Source organism: Pantherophis guttatus, chromosome 4, assembly GCF_059756535.1.
Source record: "Pantherophis guttatus breed Tessera chromosome 4, ASM5975653v1, whole genome shotgun sequence".
In the NCBI taxonomy this organism is placed as follows: Eukaryota; Metazoa; Chordata; class Lepidosauria; order Squamata; family Colubridae; genus Pantherophis; species Pantherophis guttatus.
The window spans coordinates 138398329-138414944 of NC_142066.1; the positions used below are offsets into that span (position 1 = coordinate 138398329).

General features: G+C 40.8%; 1 protein-coding gene across 6 annotated transcripts in view; it reads right to left on the reverse strand.

Moving 5' to 3' along the window:
• Positions 1–16616, reverse strand: part of ABI1 (abl interactor 1) — a 94505-nt gene that overhangs the window by 33401 nt on the left and 44488 nt on the right. For all 6 annotated transcript variants that reach the window (XM_034402430.3, XM_034402429.3, XM_034402427.3 and 3 more), the window contains exon 3: positions 964–1140. In XM_034402430.3, coding sequence (XP_034258321.1) covers positions 964–1140 — 177 coding nt within the window. The remainder of the gene's footprint in view (positions 1–963; positions 1141–16616) is intronic.

The window sequence follows — 16616 nt, forward strand, 5'->3', positions numbered from 1 at the left end:
GTCAGCATGGAATACTGCATTCTAACCATTGCATCACCACGGCCTTATTCTGAAGTTTGGCCCCCTCCTTCCGCTCTCGCTCTCTCTCTCTCCCTCCCTCTTTCTCTGTCTGTCTCTCTCTCCCCCCTCTCTCTCCCTCCCCCTCTCTTTCCCTGTCTCCTCTCTTCTTCTTTCTCTCTCACACACAGAATCATATGACCATATTTTGAAATGTGGACCAGCAACAGGTCCACATTTATGGCAGTTTGCGGCATCCAGCAGTCACGTGATTGCAATTTTCTATGTTTTTGCTGAAAAACAGTTTCATCTTCCAGTTTTTGTCATAAATGTCCCATAATGAACAATAGGTTCTCTTAAAAACCACTGCAAAAAAGTTTTTAAAACTGGGCTGGTCATGTGGGTGACTCACTTTATGACTCTCATGACATACAGCCATAATGGGCAGGTTCTCCATTGTAGTCATAAATCACTATATGACTACAATGACTACAGTTTCTATCTTCAGAAGTTCAAAAGACATTCCTCATAACTCCTGTACAAAACGGCAGGAAATTAGCTCATTCTATCAGAAGAGTCAAGGCTCTTTAAAATGGTAGGGCAAGCATCATAAATGTATTTTTAGATTCATGACGAAGCTGATATTTGTAGCTGCATTTCCTCTGTATAGAGTATACTGTACTCTGTATAATGATAATTGCTTTCTCAAGAAACATTTGAAAATAAATTCAGTTCATAAAGAAATTAGGAAGCTAAATTCTACATACAAAAAGCTTAAAAACTGATATAAAACAAGAAGAAAATGATGATCATCACCACCAAATATTGAATTTCTTTTCCAAGCTATATTTGAATAAAGCACTTTAGAAAAAAATCAATTTAGAAAAAATCAAATAATAGATCATATTAGTGTTATTTGTTATCTGAAACGATTGACAATGTCTAGAACAAGAACCAAAGTCTTACCTTCACACCATGGCCTACATCATCCAATACTGTGTAGTCTATCGGCTTTCGAATATACCTTACAGGACGCTCCATGTTTGCTGGAGCTATAATTTTGTGTGTTCTGGAAGTATTTTTATTGGTTGTCAAAATGCCAATCTCTCTACGGGCAACTTTTTCTTTATGTATGTCCACTGTCTGTAAAGAAAATAAAAGACACAAATGCATGCTTAACAACTTAAATTTTATTTTAATATTTTTTTGCATAAAACATAATGTATTATACCTTGATCAATATAATGACTTAGGCAGCTTTTTTTCCCTTTATGTTTGATTGTTCTCTGAACCCACCAAAGAGAGTGGGTCCTAAATATATGTACAACTGGAAAGAAATTGGATGTAGGACAAATAGCTTACATGACATATATCATTGTTCCAAACATTGTTTGCTAAAACATTCTCATGGTTTCAAGACAGTGTTTTCCTGCTCAGCTGGAGATCACTTCCTCCCATGCATTCTTGCAATTATGGTGCAATTAAACAACATGGAGCAAAAACACATCCAAGATCATACCTTTCTTTAACTTTAACTACATCCATTAAGGTAAATAACAATCTACATATAATCACAGGAAAGGAAGCTTTTCCTATAAAAACAATCTGATCTCAGGAAGTGTGCCATAATTAAAAGAAAATCAACATTTTGTAAGAAAGAGGTGGAACTCAAAAGTAATTGCATAAAATATCCTGGAAGAAAATCAGTTTTCTGGTCACAAAAATATATATATCTAAATTTAAAATGTTATGTATATATGAAGGACCTATAATCAGAAACTAAACATTTTTCAAATTATAGAATTCTTCTATTCTGGGAAGATAATTGGGGCCATTACAAAGTATTAGGTTAGTACAAACTATTCTTGCATTGTTTTGCTGATGTTTGTAACAGCTATATAAATATCAAGAATTAGAACATATTCAAAATCTTTGAATATGTTCTAATTCTTCATATTTATATAGCTTTTACATTTTAAATTGTTTAAATATGTGAGTAAAATTTCAAATTTTGGCAATGATGTTTGCAAATGATTTTGTTCCAAGGTTCAACCCCAGCTAACAATTGGAATTTAATTTCAATTTCTCAATCAATCTCTTCTAGAATTAAATTATAAGTTTAACATAATGTGTAGCACATATTTGCATATGTAGCCAAATCCCAATGTCCGGCAATCTAGTCTTTAGTCTCATCCTCAATTGCCTTTTATTCTGAAGATAATTATTGTAAGAAAATTATTGTAATTATGTATGCAGATGTGGTGCATCCAAATTCTAGAAATAGACCAAAGACAGCAAGAATTATTTGGCAAGATCAAACTTCACCCTGGATAATATATTCACAGATTGCTGGAAGAATAAAAAGTGACCTCAAGAAAGAATGCCATAATTTGAAACATTTACTGTATACAGAACCAAGAACACCTATTAGAATATGTGTGTATATATATATAACTTGCTATTAAAATATGGCATTGAGACAGAACAAATAAAAGACTGCAGGATAAAATGGATGCCATTTTTAAAAGAAATAATTACATTATAACAAGAGAAGTTATGAAAAAAATTCAGTGACATTTACCCCATGCTATAATTTAAGAGAAAATTAGTACAAAATGTTTTATAGATAATAAAACTTCAGTTTTTACTACTATGAATCTTTCTAAAGCAAGTACATTTTAAAAAAACACAATTTATTAAGGTATATGCTAATAGTGTAAGGATTAAGTTGGGATAAAACTGAAAAAGAGTCACTTTGCCAATAATATTAAATTGGAAAACCAAAGCTGGGGAATATACATGAATGGCAAAATTAATAGTATTACTTAATTTCCAGAACAAAATTTGACTAAACTAAGCACAAATATTTTCAGAATGGAGTGGAGTGGAGTGGAGTGGAGTGGAATGGAATGGAATAGAATAGAATAGAATAGAATAGAATAGAATAGAATAGAATAGAATAGAATAGAATAGAATAGAATAGAATAGAATAGAATGAACCTTGAAGGTCGTCTAGTCCAGCCCCTGCTCAAGCAGGAGAACCTATATTATTTCAGACAAGTGACTGTCTAGTCTCTTCTTAAAAACTTCCAGTGATGGAGTGCCCACGACTTCTGAAGGAAAGCTGTTCCACTGGTTAATTGTCCTCATTGTTAGAAAGTTTCTCCTTAATTCCAGGTTGCTTCTCTCTTTGATTAGTTTCCAACCATTGTTTCTTAGCCTGCCTTCTGGTGCTTTAGAGAAAATCTGACCCCCTCCTCTTTGTTGACAGCCCCTCAAATACTGGAATACTGCTGTCACGTCACCCCTAATTTTTCTGTAAACTTCAGATTGAAGGAAGGAGGCATCTGATGCAAAAATACAGACCAGAAGCAATTGTAATGTTAATATATCATTTGATATAATCACCTGTCATGTACAATGGGAAGGAACCTAAATTTGTGATATAGTGAGTTTTTATTTTTTTCATACAATCAAAATATTTTAAACTCCTCACCTCTTTCATTTGAGAATTTATCCGACCATGAATCTCATGGTCTACCTTCCACTTACTTTTTCTTTATATTTGTTTTGTGATTAAGTACTTATTTACTTTTCTTCATTTATTAATTCAATTTATATCTCATTTTCTTTCTGGAGCTCAAGATAGATAATCTTCCACCATCATAATACCTGAAATAGTAGCCCTGTGAGGTCAACAGGGCTAAGACTGTTCCAAAATCCTACCAAAATATTTCCATTGCTAAAGCTGGATTCAATCAAACATAGGTTTCTGGGTCCTAGTATAATTCTTAGTCTTCCCATAAAACTTTAACATAAATTAATCACTTTTCTATTTAATTCACATTCATAGCTGTAACTATTAGAGGAGAACGCTGTAATTCCTCTCAGCCAAGGTTTCTGGTAGCCAACTGTTTATGATGTTACTTTCCCCACGTTCTTTTACAATTATATTTGTATTTTGGTCTGTGACCGCAAATAAAAATAAAAGTTATTATTAATTCACATTCATTCAGCAACAATTCTAAGTATCATATTTCCAATACACTCTGTTTCTTTTAGTTTCTCCTGTTGCCTGCAACACTGATTCTTAAACAATAAAAAGACAAAAGCATTTTGCTTTATAACAGCCATTTTAGTTTCTTTCAACACTCATTCCCCAGAGCAGATTGCATATTATCCATTACCTTTCTACCAGAATTTACACATCTTGTAATTTTTCTCTCCAATTTTCCTACCTAATATTTGGACACCTATCTTGATCTTTGATACTTTTACTTTATGTTATGCTTTTTATAAGTCAACAAATTCACACTAAACCTGAGTATTATACCTTTTTCAATGACCTGCTGAAAAAAAAAAAATCTGGTCTATCCCTCCCAACCACTAAGCAGTTTCTTCTATCAACTTCCCAAAATATACAAACCACGCAACTCAAGTTGAAACACTTGAACTATCTTTGTTGGATTATCAAGTTTCATGGATGCCATAGTCAGACTTAAGCTGCAAGTACTGTCAGCTATATAACAGTTTTGGGGGTTTTTTTGGGGGGGGGAATGAATCTCTCTAACACCATCATTTTGTTTTATTATTTATTTATTTATTAGTCCAATTTATATGCTCCCCTTCTCCGTTGACTCAGGGCAGCTTTCAATGCATTATAGCAATAGCTTGCATACTTTTTTGTATATACCTGCTTATTAGAGCTTCCCCCCCCCCCAAGCGGTGTTGTTCTATACAAAGTTGGCTTATTGCTCCCACAATCCGGGTCCTCAATTTACCTACCTCGAAAGGATGGAACGCTGAGTCAACCTTGAGCCTGGTGAGATTCGAACTTGCACTAATTGCAGGCAGCTGGCAGCTAAGTGCTAGCACTTAACAGCACTTTAGTCCGCTGCACCACCGAGGCTCACATATATTGAGGCACTCTGTATTAACATTCCTCATAAAAATGGACCGCAAGCCACCCAAATCATCACTGATGTCAGTACAACTTGCCTTATAATCAGACTATGTGATAAATACATCACTGTGGAAATAACGTATATGTACAAACGATGATATATCTATTGACACATATATGCTTCCACAATATGCCTATATCTACATGGCTACCTAGAACCATATCTTATCAGCTCTGACAAATTATTTATAACAACATGTTAAGTCATCCATCAAAAGGTGTCTGCTTTACTAGCCATGAAATAAAGAAAGGTGGATGCCATTTACTTCAGTCCGTTTCATCATAGAATTCTTTTGGGGAAAAGTGGAAGGATACCAATAATTTTGGCAGCATCTGTAAACTTTCCTATTTTTCTTTGGTTTCTGTGAAACTCTTTTTTTAAAAAAATATTTCTTACTAATTTGAGTATATATGACTTGGGCCTTTTACTTTAGAGGCTTATTTTATTTTGTGATATTTTATAATATTGAACTATAGCATGATCTATTACTAATTGTGGTTTTATGTTAAGTTTGCATATTCTTAGTTATAAACATATGAAAATTAACATTGCTACTATCACTAGTACTAGATGGGTAATTTAGGAAAGTATGAAGCTACTGGGCAAAAATGTCTAGGGGCTGAAAAATAAATTCACTACCATGTTACCAATACTTGTTGCAATGTCACTTCTTTAAAATTATTTACCTCTAGTAAACAGCCAAATACCCAATCACTTCAGGGGTGAAATCTAAAATTTGTCACTACCGGTTCTGTGGGCGTGGCTTGGTGGGGGGGGGTAATGTAACTGGGTAGGTGTGGCCAACTTTTTTTTTTTTACTTTTAAAAGCATTTTTTCTACAACCTTAAGAGGTTGCAGAAAAAAATGCTTTTAGAAGCCTCTGACGATAAAGCAAGTCAGCTGGGATCGCCAGAGGCTTTTAAAGGCATTTTTTTTCCCTACAACCTCTTCGGCTGAAGGGGTTGCAGAAAAAAATGCTTTGAAAAGCCTCTGACAATCCCAGCTGACCCGCGCAATCATCAGAGGTGGGTTTTTTTTTACTTTTGAAAGCATTTTTTCAGCCGAAGAGGTTATAGAAAAAATGATTTTAAAAGTAAAAAAAAAGCCTCTGATGATCGCGTGGCTAAGCTGGGCATGGGGGGGGGCAGGGATTTTTGCTACCGATTCTCCGAACCACCCGCCGCCATCACTACTAGATCAGGCGATCCGGTCCAAACTGTCCGGTCCACTTCACCCCTGAATCACTTCCTTTAGATATGTTTCCAGATGCTGTTGATCTTTTGGATAAAAATCTGATATGTATTTCATAATATCATTCAAATGTCACGGAGGAATGAATTAGAAAAATCTTTGGGAAAAAGTTGAGTAGATTTTCAGGAATCTGTTTTGCATCTTTATTGATCAATATTACTGCAAAGGAAAAGAATGTAAAGTTCTTTGGCCCTACAAATCTTCATCTCCTAACCTCAAAACTAGCAAGTAATGTTGAGCTAAAAATTGATCATCTGGAATTAGAGAGTCTTTTATAAGCCTTCCAATGTAGACAAATCCAATGATCCAAGTGGGCAGTGGACCAAATCTATCAGCTCTATTTTCCAAGAAGGTGCTAGAATATTAAGTATTGACTCTTTCCCCTTTTCTTATAATTATCATTAATATCAATCTTATAAGAAGTTGGCTACCCCTGAAATGTGACTTTTAGATCCGCCTCTACTAATCCAACATCTTCCTGATATACAGAGCTATAATTAACATATCTTTCAACTCAGTGGTGAGATTCAAAAAATTTTACTATTGGTTCTACCAAAATTTTACTATTGGGCGTGGCTTGGTGGGCGTGGCAGGGGAAGGATACTGTAAAATTGCCTTTCCTTCCCCACTTCAGTAGAAGGTTACTGCAAAATCTCCATTTCCTTCTGATAAGCTGTGGCTCGGGAGGCAGAGAATAGATGGGGGCGGGGCCAGTCAGAGGTGGTATTTACCGGTTCTCCAAACTACTCAAAATTTTTGCTACCGATTCTACACAACTGGTCAGAACCTACTGAATACCATCTCTGTTCCAACTAACATGAAGAAATCACAGGACAGTTTTTCATAATAACAACTCCTCCCAGCTTATTCTAACCAATTTGTAGATGTATTCGATTTTTGCATAAATAGCAATTGTTTTGTTTCAATAGTAGTTCTGTAGCATTTTGCATGTATACTGAACTTAAACTTACATTATTGGAACGATGTGACTCTGATTAATTTTAAGAATTTCTAATATTGAACGTTTTCACTAGACAGTGGAATAAGGTCATAATTTTTCAGTACAAGGTTTACATTCACAGAATGAAAATAAAAAATTTGGTCTGAAGCACAGAATCCTGTATCTAGAAAGCTTATTTTTCCATTATTAATAATATACTCAGTCCTTAGAGTTACTTAGATAAGCTTAGAAAAGCAGGCAAGCAGGCAGCAGCTAATAAAGCATCAAGAGTAAGATATTACTTGGAATCCTAGTATCAGAACCCAGATGCAGACTTTAACTGTGTTTTCTTTTAAAATCAGATAATATTACTGCTCCTAGAAGGGATTCCTAAACAAAGCTCAGGAATAAGAATCTGCTGTAATCATCATAGTAACTGTTCTTATGATAGTTTGGGTATTTATAAAAATTGGGTTTTCAAATTTAATTTATTTATATTTATGAAACTTGCCTCTTTTTTTTTTTAAAGAAACATGTTGAAAGGATCTAGCAAATGTTTATTTCTTGTGTGCAGGATCCCTAGTTAACTGTTTCTCCCAGCTGATGCTAGAAAATTCACAGGTATTATTTCAAGGCCAAAATGCTTTGAAAATATATGTTTATTGCAAATACTAACAAGCTATTAAAGAAGAAATTCAGCGCTGATAAATGTAAAATTCAAGGCCTGCTTCTAGTGAAATTTTTTTGCTCCTGCAGGGTAACCAGTTAACAATCTCAAACTTGGGGTTTGCCATCTATAATAACAATGCAACACATCAGCTTGGTTTCAGGGCATTCATTTCTAAACGTTGTCATATTTAATCGTCTTCTTTCTATCTTCACAATCACCTACAAGATTTTTTATTTATCTATTTCTGAGTTATGTCAACCTGCATAGAGATTAGAATCGTCAATTCTGATTGAGAAGTTCTGAAGAAAGATTTGCTTCCATGTGCATTTCCCCTTTTAAATATAAATAAAGAGAGGTAAAGAGAAAGAATATTGAATTGAAACACCTCAATCTCTAGTTAAATATTTATGCATGAGAAAATACAAAGGGTTTTTGAAGCAACTTTCACAACAAATGGCTATTCACATTAACAGAATCTCCAGCATATCTCAAAACAATTCTTAATTGTGTGGCATTAAGCTTTCGTTCACATTTTGTTCTCTGTGAAAACCTGCCAAGACTTGATTTTACCATCACATCGCCCTGGGGTTCAAAAATCACAATTCTGGACTTAGGAAGGAATGCCTCCTAGCTGTGCTACCAGACATGCTTGTTGCAAGGAAGAATTACAAAGAATTTCTTTAATTCTGAGAATCGGAAAAACAAACTTATTTTGTTTTTCTAACTGGGCTTTGTGAAACATAAGATATATCATTAAGATATCATTTGAAGAAAATGATACACTTAATTCAAACAATTACAAGAGATTTTTCTCAGCGTGGCCAACTGCTTGTACAGGAAATAAAATGAACACACAGAAAAAGTTATCTCCAAATTGATAAAGCATACTGGGCTTTTAGTGTGTAGAAAGTTAGCATCCACCCATCTCCTAGAAGAATGAGATATTCTAGGAGATATTAAAAAGGCAGAATATTATATTTTCCCTAAAGGAGAAACATGTTTCTAAAGACATAAACTCAGAGTCTCATCTCCCTGCCCCCCCCAGCAGATATTTTGGTGCCAACCTATCTACAAGACAAAAGGCTGGGCCATCTTATCTACAAAACAAAAGACCTTCACCCTCAGAACATAATAGGATTAGCCTTCTATCCATCTCACCACATGGCACCTGGGAAGACTGCATCACCCAGCAAGGTTCAACCAAGCCTGGGACTCAAGACAGCCTACAAAGTTACCCCTGCATGGCCCCATGGGAGCCTGACAACCAATCAGAATACATGCCCTTGCCACAGGAACAGGAAGCAAGTTCAAAGCCCAAGAGAGGATCCTCTCTCTCTCTCTCTCCCTCCCTTCCTTCCTTTCTCTCTCTCTCCATTTTCTCTTTGGCACAAGTTGGGTTTTCTAGAATCTGGACATTCAAAAAGTGCAGCTCACAGGGCCTTATATAGTCCCTAACAATCTTTCTCAAGATTTAGTATTCAGTGTCTGGGTTGTGAGTGGGACTATTATGGGTAAAATGCATATTTTCCCCATTTACTTTTAGAATACATTGTGTGTAAAGCCTGATTTGACAATCAAGCCTCCTGAGGCTATACGTTAAATGGCTAGACAGAATTTGTTTTCATTCAGAAGAGCAAATTATTTTGATATTGTTGCCCAGAAAATACATGTCTGTGTATTTTCCAGAAATAAAATTTCACTCAAATATCATTATATCTTACTGCTTCCACCTTTTTTTAAACTTCAAATTTCTGCTAATAAAGCCAAGATGGAATACCGCATGAGGCACTTTAGAAAAAGTAATAAAATTTATGATCCCAAAAATAATTGTGATGCTGACTGAAATTTATTCCATTTTTGCATAGCATGTGTTGTATGGAAAAAAAATAGAAACACGAATCTTACTGCTTTTATTTTGCTAAAATGTTAGGGAATTCTGCCACTGTTTAGCTCAGTACAGAAGAAATGTATCTAAACAGAAGAAATGTAGCTTTAAATTTTTTAATTTAGACAAAATGAAGAAATATTGTTGTGTCTTTAGGGACGACTCTGGAGCCAAGTCTTTGAATTCTTAAACTTTATTAACCAGGTAACATGACACAACAAGGGAGAGAGAGAACAGAACGCGAACGCACGATCTGACAGCTCCTTAAAACCCAAGCTGTCAGGCAGCGGCAACCAATTAACACCCAGGCAACTCCCGCTACTTTTGTTGCTGTGCGTCTCTGCCAATCCCATCTTGCTGACGACACAGCCTGCTCCAAAGCGGCCGAGCCGGCGGGGACTTAACACCCCTATCCCCCCAGATTGAACAGGCGTAGTCAGCTAAGTAGGCGGGACGACGCCGGAGCCTCCCGGACCGCCTTAATTCAGGTATGGAAGGGGCAGAAGGTGGAGCATCGCCCTTTGAATCGTCGGCGGGATCCGCGACTACAGATGGTGGAACGCCGGTCTCCGCGGATGGCCCAGCACGCTCCAATAAGCCTTCTGACGGAAACTGCTCAGCTGGGAACTGGTGGTCCGTGACCGGCCGGACAGGTTGCGTTCCTGGGGCCGGTGACGTTGTCGGTGAACGCAGGGAATCTTGCAACATTGGAGGGTCGGAGCCATCAGCACAGCGGCGTCTTAGTTGGTTAATGTGCCGCCGCCATACACGGCCATCGGCCAGCTGGACTCTATAAGAATAGGGTCCGGTCAGTTGTATGATGTGCCCCGGAAGCCACCTGACTGTAGGGTCAAAATTAAGGGCGAAAACTAAATCGCCCACAACGAATGAGCGAGCTTGACTGCACCCCCGCGGGGTCGGTTCCTGGGTATAACTAGGATGCAAGCGATCCAGGGTGATCCGGAGTCGCCGACCCATCAGAAGCTCGGCCGGACTGTGATTGGTAGAGGCGATAGGGGTCGTGTGTTGAGCCAATAGGTATTGATATACTTTCTGGTGCCAATTTGAGGGCTCTAAACAGCGTAGCGCCTCTTTCGCTGACCTCACGGCCCGTTCAGCCAATCCATTAGCGGCCAGATGACAAGGTGCCGTACGGGCATGGCGTATGCCACACTTAGCGAGGAATAATTGAAAGGGTGCCGACGTGAACTGCGGGCCGTTGTCAGTAACTATAATATCAGGTAACCCATGGGTGGCAAAAAGACCCTCTAAGACTCGGGTGACAGCTTCTGTGGTTGTTGAGGACATGATCGTTAGGTCCACCCATTTAGAATAGGCGTCAACCGTGATTAGGAAAGTGCGGCCGTAAAAGGGGCCCGCCAGGTCTAGGTGCAATCTTGCCCAGGGACCTCTGGGCGTATCCCACTCCTGGACGGGGGCCGCGGGGGGAGCGGACCGTGACAGTTGACATTGGGGACAACGGGCCACCCACCCCTCTATATCCTGATCAATCCCCGGCCACCATACATAGCTTCTGCCCAACGCTTTCATGCGCACGATGCCCGGATGGGCATCATGGAGGCATGTCAACACGCGAGATCTAAGCATGAGGGGAACAACCACCCGGCTCCCCCACAGGAGACACCCTGACAGCACGGACAACTCATGTTGCCTGCGCAGGTAAGGCAAAAACTCTGACGAGGGGTGAGTTGGAGGCCAACCCCTGCAGACCCAATCTATGACACGGGCCAGAGTGGGGTCGGTCGCTGACTGAGACCGAACATCGGCCGCGGTCACTAAGGGAGACAACTCGTCCACCAGGAGAACCGACGACGCCGGGGCTGGGTCCCGGACTGTCAAGGGGAGGGGGCAACGGCTGAGGGCATCCGCATGCCCAATTGCCTTTCCGGGTTTATACTGCAGCTCGTAGAAATAGGCAGCCAAAAACTCAACCCACCGTGACATGCGAGGGGAGAGGATAGGAGGAGTTTGACGGTCCGCCGCTAGCAAACCCAACAAGGGTTTGTGGTCGGTGATTAGATAGAAGAACCGACCGTAGACGTAATCATGGAATCTTTTGATTCCCGCGACGGCCGCCAAGGCTTCCCTGTCGATCTGACTATAATTACGTTCCGCACTGGATAAGGTGCGGGAATAGTAAGCAATAGGTGCTTCCGCCCCGTTGGGTAACACGTGACTCAACACTGCGCCCACTCCATAGGGGGAGGCGTCGCAAGTCAGGGAAAGGGGCAAACTGGCATCATACTGCACTAGGACGGCCTCAGACATGAGAACGTCCTTGACAGCCTTGAACGAGGCAGCTGCCCGTCGATCCCAATGTCAGGGAGATTTAGAGTCTAAGAGCCGATGTAGGGGCTCGGCCAGAGAAGCCTTGTGCGGTAAAAATACAGCATAAAAATTAAGCAGACCAAGAAAAGCCTGCAACTCGGCCCGGTTTTTTGGCACTGGGGCATCCTTAATAGCGGCCACCTTGGCCGGGGCTGGGCGGATTCCAGCAGAATCAATCAGGAAACCCAGAAATTCCACTTGGGGAACCGCCATTCGACACTTATCGGCCCTAAGCTTTAACCCCGCCTGCCTGAAACGTGTGAGGACAGCCCTGATCTTAGCGATGAGGTCCACCTGATCCGCGGCCGCGATCAGGACGTCATCGAAATAAGGCACGACCCCCTGTAACCCGTGGAGCAGCCGCTCCATCAGGCTCTGAAAGATCCCCGGGGCGACACTAACCCCGAATTGCAGGCGGGCAAATTTGAACGCCCCCCTGTGTGTCACAATCGTCTGGGCCAGGGCAGTGGCCTCGTCCACGGGCAGCTGTTGATACGCTTGGGCGAGGTCCAGCTTCGCGAAGACCTTGCCCTGACCCAGCGAGTGGAGGAGATGTTGGACCATGGGGACGGGGTAGTGATTAGCCTGCAACGCCCTATTAAGAGTTGCCTTGTAATCGGCGCAGATCCTAATAGATCCGTCAGCCTTTAGAGGAATCACTATAGGGGTCTCCCATTTTGCGTGTTCTACAGGTTGGAGAATCCCTTGTGCTATTAGTTTATCCAGTTCCCAGTCTACTCTGGCTCGCAGTGCAAGTGGCACCCTTCGAGGCTTCAGTCGCCTAGGAGCCACCTGGGGGTCCAGATTGAAAGAGATGGGGAGCCCTGTATATTTACCAAGCTGGCCATCGAACACATCTGCAAACTCGCGAGTCAGCTCAGCGGCGATGTCAGAACTGGTGGCATGGACTCCGGACACACCCAGACGTAACGCAGCGAACCAGTCTAACCCCAGCAAGCTAGGAAGACGGTTCCGCACGACAATCAGAGTCAGGTGACCTGAAAAAGAGCCATAAACAACATGGAAAGAACCACAGCCTAACGTGGGGATTTGCTTCCCCTGGTAGTCCTTGAATTTGATAGGGCAGGCATCCAAGCGCTGTGGAGAGAAAGAAGGAATTAGAGCCTTTAGAGTGGACCATGCAATTAAGGAACGGGAGGAGCCCGTATCAAGCTCCATACGGCACGGCGAGCCTTCCAGCTGGATCGTGAGGAAGATCTTGCTGGCAGCCCCGGGTGAGGAAGCGTGGCTGATGCCCACAGCATCGACCTCTGCGTCTTGAAGTTCCTCCACGCGAAGTTCCTCCACGCGATTCCCACGGCGCGCAAACCGTTTTTCCTTTGGACGCTTGGGAGCAGGCTCACCCGAGTCATCGTGGAGCGGAAAGGCAGCTCGGCAGACCCTGGAAAGGTGGCCGCGTTTTCCGCAGCGGCGGCAGATGGCAGACTTAAAACGACACTCTGCCCGGTTGTGCTGGCCCCCCGTGCAGGCATCCGGTCTCGGGAGGTTTAACAACAGGTGACACACGTTGCTTCCGGCTGGACTTTAGGCGGCACACCTCCCCCTCGGTCTCTGGGGCGTCTTCCCCGTCTGATTCCTCATAATGCACGGCCTGAGGCGGAGCGGACGAAACTCCTCCCCCCCGGCCTGCGCCCTTTGGATCTCAGCAGACGAGTGGGCCGACATCTCTGACGCCCTGGCTTCGTCCATGGCAACAGGGAGAGTCAAGTCAGAACGAGCAAGTAGTCTTCGCTGTAGTTTTAAATCGCAAATACCACAGACCAGCTGGTCCAGGAGCATGTCGTCAAGCTCCCGAAACTCGCAGTGCAGTGCCGCTGCGCGCAGGGATGCCATATACTCATTGACAGACTCCCCATCCTTCTGAGACCTCTGGTAAAATGCGTGGCGCCAGGCAATTTTAGAGGGAGAGGGGGCGTAGTGTTGCCTCAACTTTTCTAACAGGACCTCCCAGGGTACGGTAAAAACTGGCTGCGGGGCAGTCAGAGCCCTGGCTGTGGCAAAAGTGTCACGCCCGCAGGAACTTAAGAAATAGCCCCTTTTCCTGGCGGGGGATAGATCGGCGAGATCGTTAGCATGTAAGAAACACTCAAACCGTTCTAGGTAGTTGTCCCATGTCTCTGCAGCCGGTTCGAACGGCAAGAATGTTGGAAGCGTGACAGCCATCCCGAAATACGATCAGGCGTAGGTTTGCCTCAGGTCTCCACCTTCGTCGCCAGTTGTTGTGTCTTTAGGGACGACTCTGGAGCCAGGCCTTTGAATTCTTAAACTTTATTAACCAGGTAACATGACACAACAAGGGAGAGAGAGAACAGAACGCGAACGCACGATCTGACAGCTCCTTAAAACCCAAGCTGTCAGGCAGCGGCAACCAATTAACACCCAGGCAACTCCCGCTACTTTTGTTGCTGTGCGTCTCCGCCAATCCCATCTTGCTGACGACACAGCCTGCTCCAAAGCGGCCGAGCCGGCGGGGACTTAACAAATATGGTTTTCTTAAAATCAATAGAAGTATCTTTCCTTAATCTGTCAAAATTGTATGGCTGAATCACCAAAAAAATAATAATAATAGCAAAACAGGAAATGTACAATCTGTTTTTGACTCTTTATACCCCCCATAGCTAAGGCACAAACTCAATATCTGTGCTTTTGTATTGGAAGTATCTTCAAAATAAATAATAAGATAAAACAATGAAAACACATGCCCAACTAATCAGGCCTACTTACTTCCATTTAAAGCTTCCCAAGACTGACACTATCCAAGATTTTATATTTTTCATTCCAATTTTCATATGCTTTCAGTTCCTATGTATATCACAAAAGCACTTGAAGACATACTGAGATATATGAGTAGATCTTATATTGAAAGAAAGAATAATACTTCTTTAAAAATCTGAAGGGGAATCTGTTCAAATAGTATGCTCAATGTATTCATAATAGAAATTCAAAAAAGCAGGAACATAAGCATGATGGCTCCTTCTCTAAGACTTCAAACACCTTTTAAAGCCCTTTTAAATTGATATTTTCACATTTTAATTACTGACATAGGGAAGGTTTCCTTTTCATTTTTAATCCTTCCCTTCCTCGTTTTGTTTTAATCATAAAATTGGAAATATTGTGATCTTGTTACATGGTCAAGTTTGTTGTTCTTTTCTTCATGTATTAAATTTGTACTTGTCTTTTCTCAAGGGATTCAAGAACCATGAATTCCTTCCCTCAATTCTTTCCGGCCAATAATCAGTGAGGCTGGTTGTGTTGAAAAATAATAACTGTCATCCAGTGAGGTCTCATGGCTAAGAGTGAATTACATCCAACAGTTTTTTTCTTACTGAAATCATACCATACTGGATTTTTCTTCCAGTTTTTTCATGCATTACAATATTTGAAGTGTAAAGAACCAAATGGCATACCTTATATCATGGGGCACCCAACATTTAATTCAAGCCCTTTCCTAATATACAACACATAATTTTCCTTTTTCCTAATTGCCATGCATTCAGTTGGCATTTTCATTGTGCAATTCACCACATAAAGTCCAACCAATTTCAGATGGTCTCTCTAGCCCATCATTAGTTAAGTCCTGACTGGAGAACATCAGAAATATCTATTTGATGTTAGCACTGTTGCTGTTATAATCCTTTTAAAGGAATACAAGTAGTCCTCAACATATGACCACAATTAAGCCCAAAACTTATGTTGTGAAGTGAGACATTTGTTAAGTGAATTTTGCCCCATTTTATGACATTTCTTGCCCCAGTTGTTAAGTGAATCACTGCAGTTGATAAGTTAGTAGCACGGTTGTTAAGTGAATATGGTTCCCCCATTGACTTTGCTTGTCAGAAGGTCGCCAAAGGGGATCACATGACCTTGAGACACAGCCACCGTCGTAAGTATGAACCAGTTGCCAAGCACCTGAATTTTGATCACATGATCATGGGGCTGCTACAAAGGTTGCAAGTATGAAAAATTGTCATAAATCACTTTTTTCAGTGCCATTGTAACTTCAAATGGTTACTAAATGTACTGTTATAAGTCGAAGACTACCTAAATAGTCCTTTTTTCCCATTCATACAGCCATTCTGATCCACAATTGTTTAAGAAATAAGTTCTACTTTCTTGATGCTGACTCATAATTTTATTAATTCTTTACTTCTGCTTCCTTAACGCATGTAAGAGAATTACATAAAAATTCAAAAAAGGCAGGAATACATGAATATACTAAAAAAGCTTCTGAGAAATGCTTGAACCCACACTTCTGCAGGAATTAAAATTACTTCCACTAGCTTTCACAACACTGATATTTTTAAAATGTTAAAAGGGCAAGAACTGGAGCAAAAGAAATGTGCAGTTGTAAAACACACCCACACTATGACGCCATTAACCCATTTCAGACACTTGGAAAATTATTCTGTTTCTAGTGAAACATGCTTCTATAGAGTGAAAAAAAGACTAAGAAATGTTGCTTCTAATGCCCTTCCCTTTATTTGAACTCTGTCCTAGCATCTTAACACTTTCTCACAATTTAGATTGGAAGCCAAATAT